This window comes from Propithecus coquereli, unplaced genomic scaffold, assembly GCF_000956105.1.
Source record: "Propithecus coquereli isolate 6110/MARCELLA unplaced genomic scaffold, Pcoq_1.0 Scaffold171, whole genome shotgun sequence".
Lineage (NCBI taxonomy): Eukaryota > Metazoa > Chordata > Mammalia > Primates > Indriidae > Propithecus > Propithecus coquereli.
In genome coordinates, this window is record NW_012141747.1 from 1,505,220 (window position 1) to 1,515,328 (window position 10,109).

A 10,109-nucleotide genomic window follows, 5' to 3' on the forward strand; every position below is an offset into this window, starting at 1 on the left:
GATAGAGAGAAAGAAAAAAACATGATCTTTAAATGGGGGTTAGCACTGATTTTTCTAATGGTTAGCTAAAAAACACACTAACTGGTAACATAACCAAAACATAGTGAAAAGCTCTCTGATTTCTTCCAGTGAGAAATTCTGGATAGGCAAGTTTTCTGGATAGGCAAGTTTTCTGGATAGCTGATTCTTAGACTCTTATAAGTTCTCATATTTTAAAATTTTACTGAGGGATTTATTTAAAAATATATGAACACGTAAAGCAACAGTAAGTTAATAAACAGTTAATAATATGACACATTTTAATCCATTTGAGAAGCTACTAAACAGATGGAGTCCAGTGGAGGATACCCAAGGGGAGTTAGGGCTCATTGTTTGGCCAGTGGCCTCTGACCTCCACTCTCCTTCTCCCCCCAACCCCACAAAGAACTCTCTGCATAAGGAATCCTCACCTCCTTCAGGTCCCAGAATGTGCAGGTAAGCTGTGGCCACGGCAGGCCAAGAAAGAGATTTTCAATGATAACACTCAATGGAAAGTTTGACAGTTTTATTGGAAAACAAGTACAGTCTATTGATCAAAGATGTATGCTGTACATGAATCTGATGTTTTGATATATAAAAAATATTTGGCATCTGCCACAGAATTATACAAACAAGTTTTAAAAAAAAAACCCTTCATTGTTAACCAGTACACACATAATTTATCAAAATTGTCATTTAAAAAAATGGCTCATTACCTTTTCTTTTATTGCAAATAAAATAAAAAGAAAGGCAGGAAAGGGGAAGTATAAATTCTGCTAACCCAGTTTTAACAACTGGTAATTAAATACTTTGCTGCATTTGCAAACTCTTCTTCAATACTCAGGCTAACTAAAAAAAAATACCATCAGAAAGTGCAATAAAATCTTACCAATGGGGAAGGCATTTAAAAAGGTTTTTTTGGTGTGGAGGGAAAGACAGAAGTCAAAGAAAGTTCATAGGAAACTAAAAATGTAGCTTCTCCACCCCACCCCCCTAATCCAGCCCTTGGAAGTTACGGGAATGACATTGCACTTTTCTGCTTGGGATGCCCTTTCACCCAGGCTTATCTGTTGATTCCTGTTCCTCCTTAAATTCTTGGTTGTCAACTCCTCCCCACTTTCTGGCCGATTTTGTGGACAATTCTAAGTTTCAGAATTGGCTTGCTTTCTTGGCACTGTGCATGCTGATATATTTTCTAGATGACAGACTAAAATCATGAACAAAATTAAAAATTTAAAGCACCTAATAGACTTTTCAGGATGTGACACCCCCACCCTACCCCCATGGACCTCTGGCTGCAGTCTACGGATACTGCCAAATGAAAACAAGGCCCTGTCTTTCAGAATGGCAGCTCTACACAGCACTGTCACTCAATGCTGTCAGATCACACCCAGGAGACAGTAGATGGAAAGGGAAGAGTCAGTATGAAATTCTGTGCATTGGTGTCTAGCTCTGACAACTTCGGGGGAAAAATATTATTCCGAATAAAAATGTGTGTCCACCCATAATATTACATATCAAAAACATAAAAATATGAAAACCAGGAGGCCTATCCACGTTCATACAACTTTTAAAACTGTTCATGTGTCCTGCAATAAGTGGCACATAAACTTGGCTTTGCGGTTTTCCAGGATTTCTCTAATCATGCTGAAGACTCTCATCAAATTTTTTTTTAAAATTTTGTATACCAGAAAAACACAATTCTTTTTCATTTTTAGTTGACCAAGAAATATGTAACTTTAGGGGAAGAATATATGAAGGTAGAAAAGTTTTTCATAAAATCTAAACATCATTTTTGTAAATTCCAACACTGAAAAGTTTAGAATTTGCTTTCTTAAACAAAAGCATTCCTAGACTCTGTTGCCTCCTAGAAAACTATCATTTCTTCTCACAAAAGTGCTGGGGTGGGCGTGAGGAGCATAGTTATTTACCTGATGTCAAGTATTCAGAGCACTGGACTAGAAGCCAGAAATGGAAGTTCAAGTCCTAGATCCAATAGAACTTAGAGTGTGATTTAAAAAAAAAAAAAAAATTGGTCACTTCCTCTCTGTAGAAAATTAGAATAATTGCAAAACTTAAATAAGATAATCTGAGAACATTTTTAAACAATAAAGCAATATGCAAATCTGTGTCATATGTGCAAATTACTCGTGGAATGCAGAGAGGGACATGGAGACGCAGCCACGGCCTCCCCCTCCAAGAGCACAGACTCCGGTGGGGAGAGAACAACCCTCCCCTAGAATGGTCACCAGCAGTCAGTACCATTGACACATGGCGGAGAGAGAGGGTTTGAGAGTAAACTCTTAGGCAAAGTCTCTCTCAGGGACTAGGAACTTGGGGTAAATTTTGAATGTGAGTCAAATTCTGGTCAGCAGGAGAAAATTTAAGACCGCATTCTAGTCAGAGGAGGCAGGGGTAGGGAGAGGATGGAAGAGCGGGTCAGGTGCCCAGACTGCGAGGCTGACCCAGGAGTTCACGCAGCAGGACCGGTGAGGGAAGGCTGAGGGCAGGTCGGGGTGACAAGCTGGCGGGAGAGCTAGGGCTTTAGCTCCTGAACTGGAGGAGCCCCTTAGAGGCGTTCCAGCAGGAGCAGGGTGAGAGGAGAACAGCATCTTAGGAAGGACGGGTCATTTATGGGCTGTGCATGGGACAGCGCAGGAAGGAAGCCACTGGGAAGCTGTCCTTCCAAAGAAGCAATGAGCCCAGGACAGTGCAGAAGAATAAGGAAGAACTGGATGGCCATGCCAGAGAGGAAAACATTAACAGGTGGATCAATTCCTGCTTCTGTTGCTTTTAAAATTCTCTCTCTCCTATGGAAAGCTAAGATGATTTCAAAACCTTGGGATCCCAGAGAATCCCTTTGTTCATTGAAACGACAGTTTTCAAGGTCTATAAGGTAAAATTGAATCTTTGGAAACTGCTGGCAGTGGATGTGTATGGAAAATGCAAGCAAATGGAACGTTCTCCAAGAATACGTCCATCTTCCTCTGTGAGGTGTCAGTCTCACTTCACCTGCAGCCCCACCCAGGAGAGACACTCCAGGGCCAGGGACCCTACAGAGTCCCCAGACAGGGCCACGGCCCTGCCCTTGGGCTGTGGGCCACTTCACAAAACCATCTATGGATGGTGACCATATCCTGCATGTTCTTTCCTCTAGTTTGCTGTCTCTGTGCCTTTCCTCGGCAGTTAAACATTCAGAGAGGGCAGTTGTTGCCTTCCTTAAGGCCTTCCCAAGCCCTCTTCTCTGCAGTACCCTGGCCTGCTATTGTCAGCACGTCCTTCTCCCTGAACAATCTGATTCCAGGTGACCTCAGGGATAACGGACTCTACAGGTACATTTTATGACTGTACCAGTGAGCAGGAGGCACAGCCCGGCCTGCAAAGCCATGAGACAGGAGGCACCCACAGAGCTCTTGTCAGGCTTCTGCACGCTACCCAAGAGGCAGGTGAACCTCTCTCTGCAGCTTCTCCATTGAGTTCGGCCTAGTGGCCAGAGACAGTAACTGGTGTTTGGCTGAAGACGACCGTTGCTGGGCCGGCATGTGGTACCTGACTTTCTTCCAGAACCTTGTCTTTGCAGAATGTGGTCCTTCTGTAAAGTCCCCTGACCAGCGGATGACTCCATGCTTCCGCTTAATAAATTTAATGGATTCTGGCATCTTCTCATAATCTTGGATTTTCTCCAGCTCAAGCAGGACAACTTTAATTCCATCCTGAACAAGAGCATTGTACATTGCTATTTGCTCTTCAGATGAACTATCCAGCCAGCCAAAGCTTGATGTTTCTCTGACTAAAATAATAATCAGTCTTCTGCTTTTCTTTATGTTTTCATTAATAACCTCCACAATGTCTGAAAAACATGAAGCAAAGCATAGTAAGTAAAATGTCAATTTATAATCATTCTCTCCAGAACCAAAACCTCACAAGGTGCTTCCAATCCATCCCCTAATGCTTCTTTCTTGCCTTGCTCAAGATTAAAGGAATTTCCCATTTTATAGAGCAACTCAAAAGTTGGTCCTCAAAAGTTGAAAATTTCATTTAGAACTCAGAAAAGTTTCAGTTAGAACTTTAAAAACTTCCTGTCAAATCATTTGATCTACACTACTCCTATTTTATTGTATCAGTTTTAAAGTACTAACTAGCCATCAGGTTTCCCAAAACTAAGTAAAAATCACTTAATTATTGCTCCAACAAAATATGAGAGAAGTGAATACTTTGTATTTAATAAATGTGAAAATCGTCATCATATATCACTGAAGAGGTTTTTAAATTGTCAAATATGTGTACCTATGCCACATCGTTCTAAAAAGATGAAACCCAAATGTTAGCAATTAGTTTCACAACAATAAGCCTTTACTTTGTTCCATTACATACATACCTTCCCCAACGTAGTCATCCCTTCCATAAATGAACAGCTTATATCCACACTGTTTTTCCAAGACTTCAGGCAAGACTTTAAACACAAAAATATCTGAATTAGAGGTGGACCCTTCCCCAAGGGTCTTTGGATACAGTATATATGCATCGTAGGTCTTCCCATCTGAAGCTAAAGGAAAAATGTAATGTATTTAGAACCAAAAGGAAAAATAAGAGCTTTGATAGTCAATATCGTCAACGTGCATTTCATAACGAATTATTAATCTTTTTTGTACAATGGTACGATTGAAGCAGCAATACCAAAATTGGTCCACCTTTTTAAAGTGTTCATCTCTTACAAGGTTACTATATATCACATTTTACTACAACGTTGTTCTTATATTGTATGGATGGCCATCTTGCACATTCTCAGTATGGAAAGATCCTTTTCTCCCTGTTCTCATTTTCTACCCCAAATGTCTCAGCCCTGAATTCTATCCATTCTTCCTTTTATATGTTATTGTGGTATTAGTTTTTTGCAAAATTTAAGCAAAAGAGAAAGAGAGAGCCTCCCCGATGCATGAAAATCTAGTCATTTTTTTTATTTGAAGGCAGATCAGAGAGTGATCTATGACCATCCTACTCAGCACAGAGCAAATCCTCAACAATGGCTTCTGAATAACTGAATTTATAAACAGTACTCTAAACCCCTGTTTATCTTACCAATATGAATACTAAAGAAGAAATTTAGAAAACAATGATATTCAGCCTAGTCAATTATGAAACAATAATTATGTATAAGAATAGCTACTATTCTTATATATGCCACCTTTCATTTTAAAATTTGAGTAAAAACCCCCTTAGTCATCTTCTACATCTCCTAACTATCTCCTCCCTCCAACAAGAAAATATTGCATAGAACATAAAATTATACCTTTTTTGGGGAGAAAATCATAGCAGGAATCCCTGTACCAAAGCACAATGTCAATCTTGAAGATTTTATAGATGAAAACAGAACATGTAATTACAACTGTTAACATAACAAATATCCCAATCATGTGCTTCTGGAAATCAGGGACTATAGCAGAAAAGAGGGGAAAAACATTAGAACCAAAAAGAATTAAAAATTCGAGCATAGCAAACTGAATATCTTCATCCCAGAAAAACCATATTTGGGATTAGTCTACATTCAGATAGTATTAACTCATTCATTATTCCCACTTAACAATCTAAGGTACTAATGTACAAAGCAACCTAGCATGAACCATATAAAACTAAGGTACATTCTATTATGTTACCAGCTAAATAGCATAATATACAATAACACAGAAAAAATACAGAAGACCATAGGATAGAGCATTCACAGTAAAATAAGTAAAAGTCAAAAATCACTCAAAAACTTACACAAGCTCCCTGAGGTAGCAGAGTCAGTTAGGAAAAGCCAAAAGCTGGGGTGAAGGGAAAAGGGTGTTGGGGGTAGATTTAGGGAAGGTTTCACATTTCCACATTCTCCTGGGCTCTTTCCAATTATTCAACCAATGATTACAGTGGAGGAGCAGGAGAGGGAAGAGGGGAGGTTAAAGGGGGAGGGGCTAGAGAAGAATTAGAAGAAGAAAGAAGAAGAAAGTGGCTTCTAAATGTCAGAGACCATGCAGGCACCCAGAAAAGAGAATCTAACAGCTTTATTATTTTACTTTTCCACTTTAGATCTTCAATCCATCCAGAACTGATTTTGGGACAAAGTAGAAATCAAGATATACCATTTTCCAGACCAGTATCCAACTGGCCCAATCAATAGTTCACATTTACAGTCTTAATTACTGTAGTTTCATGTAAGATCATGATGTCTGTCGTGTAAATCCTCTAGATTTAGTGTTCCTGTTTAAGATCACCTTGACTATTCTTGGTCCTTACACTTCCACATGACTCTTACAATAAACCTGTACATTTACACACGTGTCCACAACACACCCATACACACACACACACCCACACACTTGCAGAAAAACTGCTGAGATTTTGATTGGAATTGCTTTGAATCTATAGATCTATAGATTCATTTGGGGAGAACTGACATCTTTATAATATTGAGTCTTTCAATCTATGAACATTGTATATCCCCTCCATCTATTTAGTTCTTCTCTAATTTATCTCAACAACTTTTTTTGGGTTTGTATTGCTTAGGTCTTGAACAGCTTTTGTGAGATTTATTCTTAGGTATTTGATAATTTTTGATGTTATAAATGCTATCTTTTATTAATAAATGCAATTTCTATTTGTATGCTACTTGTATTTACACATACATGAAATTATATATATACTCTGTGTGTGCGTATATGTATATAGCAAGATTACTCTAGTGAGCTTTCTAAACTCATTTACTAATTCTAATAGTTTGTAGGTTCTTTTAGATATTCCTCCATGTACACACTTACAATACCCTATTTTAATTAAACCACAAATTATCTTAAAATATTTCACAAATGTTTTCGATATTGTGTTTGATTATTCCAAGTGATGAAAGCAGTGGATATTTAGGCTTCTCCTATGCATTGATCATGTAATTATTACTTAAAAGTATTCATTAAGTACTGACAATGTACCGGACTTAAGTTGCTACCTGCTCTGGAAATAGAATAATTGGTAAGATAAATGGTCAGCACCATCACAGAATTTACAGTTGAGTAAAGAAAACTAAGTACAATAGATCTCGTAAGTGGACTATGGTGCTGCGGAAACACATAACAGAGCACCTAACCTGGTCTGTTTGGACAGAGAGCTAAGTTAAGGGCAGGCAAGACAGAAAAGCTTCCTAGAAGAAGAGTTTAGCTGAGGAGTGAAAGAAGAGCAGAAGTTACCCAGGTGAAGAAGTGAAGAGTGTTCTAGGCAGAGGAAATAGCATTGCAAACCTTATGGAATCTTACTACAGTAAAATAAAACAGCATTTCAAATAGTTTGTTGTTTACCTGGATGTATTAGTTGGATATATGCTGCAGTTATGCCATATGTATTCCTGGCAAAACAGGTAAATGGATGGAGATAAAATCTACTTTCAACTTCTGAAATATTAAGCACTGTGATGAGTATTTTCCGTTTTTTGTCTGAAGAATTTTCCGGACTGTTCAAAAAAGAGATAGTAAGTTACTTGCGTCAACTACAAATAAGACATGTATAGCTGACATATTTCCTTATTTGTAACATAAATTGCAGCTGAAATAATGACCCGCCTTAATCACAATTCTAACAATCAGACTTTTGGCAACACTATCTGAGATTTTATAGCCCTAAGACTATTGTCAGTAACAGACTCAGTAGCAGAGAAATCAAATTCAAATTACCAGCTTCCAAGCAGAAAACTATGGACATGTGCATTCTGGTCTCCACGGGGCACAGAGAAGAATATATTAAACAAGAGTAGATTGGGGTAGATGACAAAGGACTTTGCAGGTGATGCAAGGAAAGGTAACGGCCAGCAGAGACTTTAGAGCAGCAGAGTTCTCATTCTTGACCCCATTTAACCAGTCTTTTCTAAATTACTTAAGAAACTTGAAGAGTAATTCAGGATAAGTGCCTCATTGGAATGTTGTGACATGTATAACTGAATTCACTAGAAAGGTTTCTAAATGGTATGGAATTTGCACCACAATGATATGTATTTTTTTACCTTAAATGTATAAGATCCTATAAATCCTGCTTAGCTTAGCAAAACTCAAAATGGTCAGCAAAGGGTTAGGACCAATCCACCGCCAACTAACCCTTGCTATTAGGTTAAACCATCAAGCTTATGTGTTAATAAAATATGACATGGAATTTAATATCAAAATGTGATTGGCTCTTAGCATACATACGGATAATAATCTTCCCCCAGCACTGGATCATCTTCGTCAATGTAGGACCCATTCCACTTCCAGAAGATCATGTCACTGAGCAGGCCAGTGACATTACAGATCAAGTGGATCCGGGATCCTGCAAAGCAATGTATTTTTAATCATAAGATTAATTGATTTTTATTCTGATCTATCTAAACACCTAGATTAATAAGTGGCTATTGAATAAAAATTTTAAATTATAGAAAAGCACAAAGAAAAATTGTCCTTAAACCCACCACCCAGAGATAACCACTATTAGTAACTTTATCTATCTCATTCCTTGTCTTCTCTGTGAACATATGCAATTCTTAAAATAGGGTCTTATTGCTTACTATTTCTTAATGACCATGGATTCAGAATTTCGGTCCACATGATTAGCCTTCCATAATAGACTCTGTCTTGACTGCTTAGTATTCCATAATACAGATATTCTACGATCAACTATTTTCCTATTGCTCAACATAATTTGTTTCTCACTTTTCATTATGATGACTAATATTCCAGTGAAATCCTTATACATCAGTGTTTATACATATCCTGAAGTATTACTTTGAATAAAAATCTGGAAGTAGAATTGAATTAAAAGAAAAACATATTTTAAAAGCCACCCTCCGCAAAGGAGGCTGTACCAGTCTACGTACTCTCCAGCAGTGTATGTGACCACCATTTCTGCCCAAACTTCTCCCAAAACAAGTGTTTTTGGTTAGTTATCGCCAATTGAGAGAGGAAAAAAAATCCATTTAAATTTTCATCTGCATTTCTTTAATTCATGGTGAATTAACATGTTTCTCATAAGCTTAGTCCTCACTGGCCTTTCTTTGAAGAATTGCCTGTTATGCCTGCTGTCTATTACATACCTGCATCCTCACATTAACCTTGTTGATGTGTAGGAGCTCTTTATTCATCAAGGATATCAACCTTCATCATACATGAAAAATATTCAGTTAGCTTCTTGTGTTTTATTTTTGCTAATGAAAACTCCTTGATGTAGACTTTTTTTGTTCGGTCACATGTATAAATTTTTCTTCATTGTATCTGCTTTCATTATATTTCTCCTAAAAGCCCTCTCTACCACCAAATCAGGAAAATACCCATGTACATTTTCCTTTAGGTATAGTATGTTTTCATTGTTTTATTGTTTTGATTGTTTTTGTTGTATTGTTTGTATTGTTTTTGTTCTTTTCTTTTTTTAAGATTCCCTTGCTAAAGTATGTTTTCGTTCTTTAATCTGTCTAGAATATAATTGTAGTATGAGGGAGAACTTGAACTTAATGTTTCTATCCAAATAGCTGAAGAATCACTCTGGAACCACTGATTGATAATATTTTCTCCTCACTAATCTGTAATGCTGCCTTTATCATAAAATAAATTCTCATTTATTTTGGACTTTCTGGGCTGATCTGCATATGTATACTGATGCCAAGGATACCACACTCTTTTAATTACTAAAGTTTTAGAGTAAATACTATCAATAATATCATTTAGAACTCATCTTACCAGTATTATCTTAATACACCTCATCATTTTATCCTCCCCAGTGAATTTTAGAATTACTTGCCAGTTTTTAAGTCCATTCATATTTTTATTAGAATTCCATTAAGTCTATGAATTAATTTTGAGAGTTGATATCTTTACAATTTCTAGTTTTTCATATATGAAAAACACACACATCTATATTGCCATTTTCCTTAATTGGTGATTCTCGAGATCATTTTCATTATTGCTCCCTTTGGAGGCTTTTTAGACATTTTTTCCCTAACTGCCTCCTTTCCCATAAATTTTTAATATCACAAATATACAGTATATGTGTTGACATAGATTTTTTTTCACCCCAAGAAGCAATTTTCTCCTTATTGGAGACAATAT

The 10,109-nt window shown here is 37.2% G+C and overlaps 1 protein-coding gene across 1 annotated transcript in view; it reads right to left on the reverse strand.

The window, feature by feature from the left end:
* Positions 1–729: 729 nt before the first annotated feature.
* IL1R1 (interleukin 1 receptor, type I) overlaps positions 730–10,109 on the reverse strand; it is an 86,506-nt gene continuing 77,126 nt past the window's right edge. Inside the window, exons 7-11 of the mRNA XM_012641866.1 lie at positions 8,223–8,340; positions 7,341–7,492; positions 5,309–5,452; positions 4,397–4,564; positions 730–3,868 (exon numbers count right to left, since the gene is read on the reverse strand). Coding sequence (XP_012497320.1) covers positions 3,450–3,868; positions 4,397–4,564; positions 5,309–5,452; positions 7,341–7,492; positions 8,223–8,340 — 1,001 coding nt within the window. The 3' untranslated portion in view covers positions 730–3,449. The remainder of the gene's footprint in view (positions 3,869–4,396; positions 4,565–5,308; positions 5,453–7,340; positions 7,493–8,222; positions 8,341–10,109) is intronic.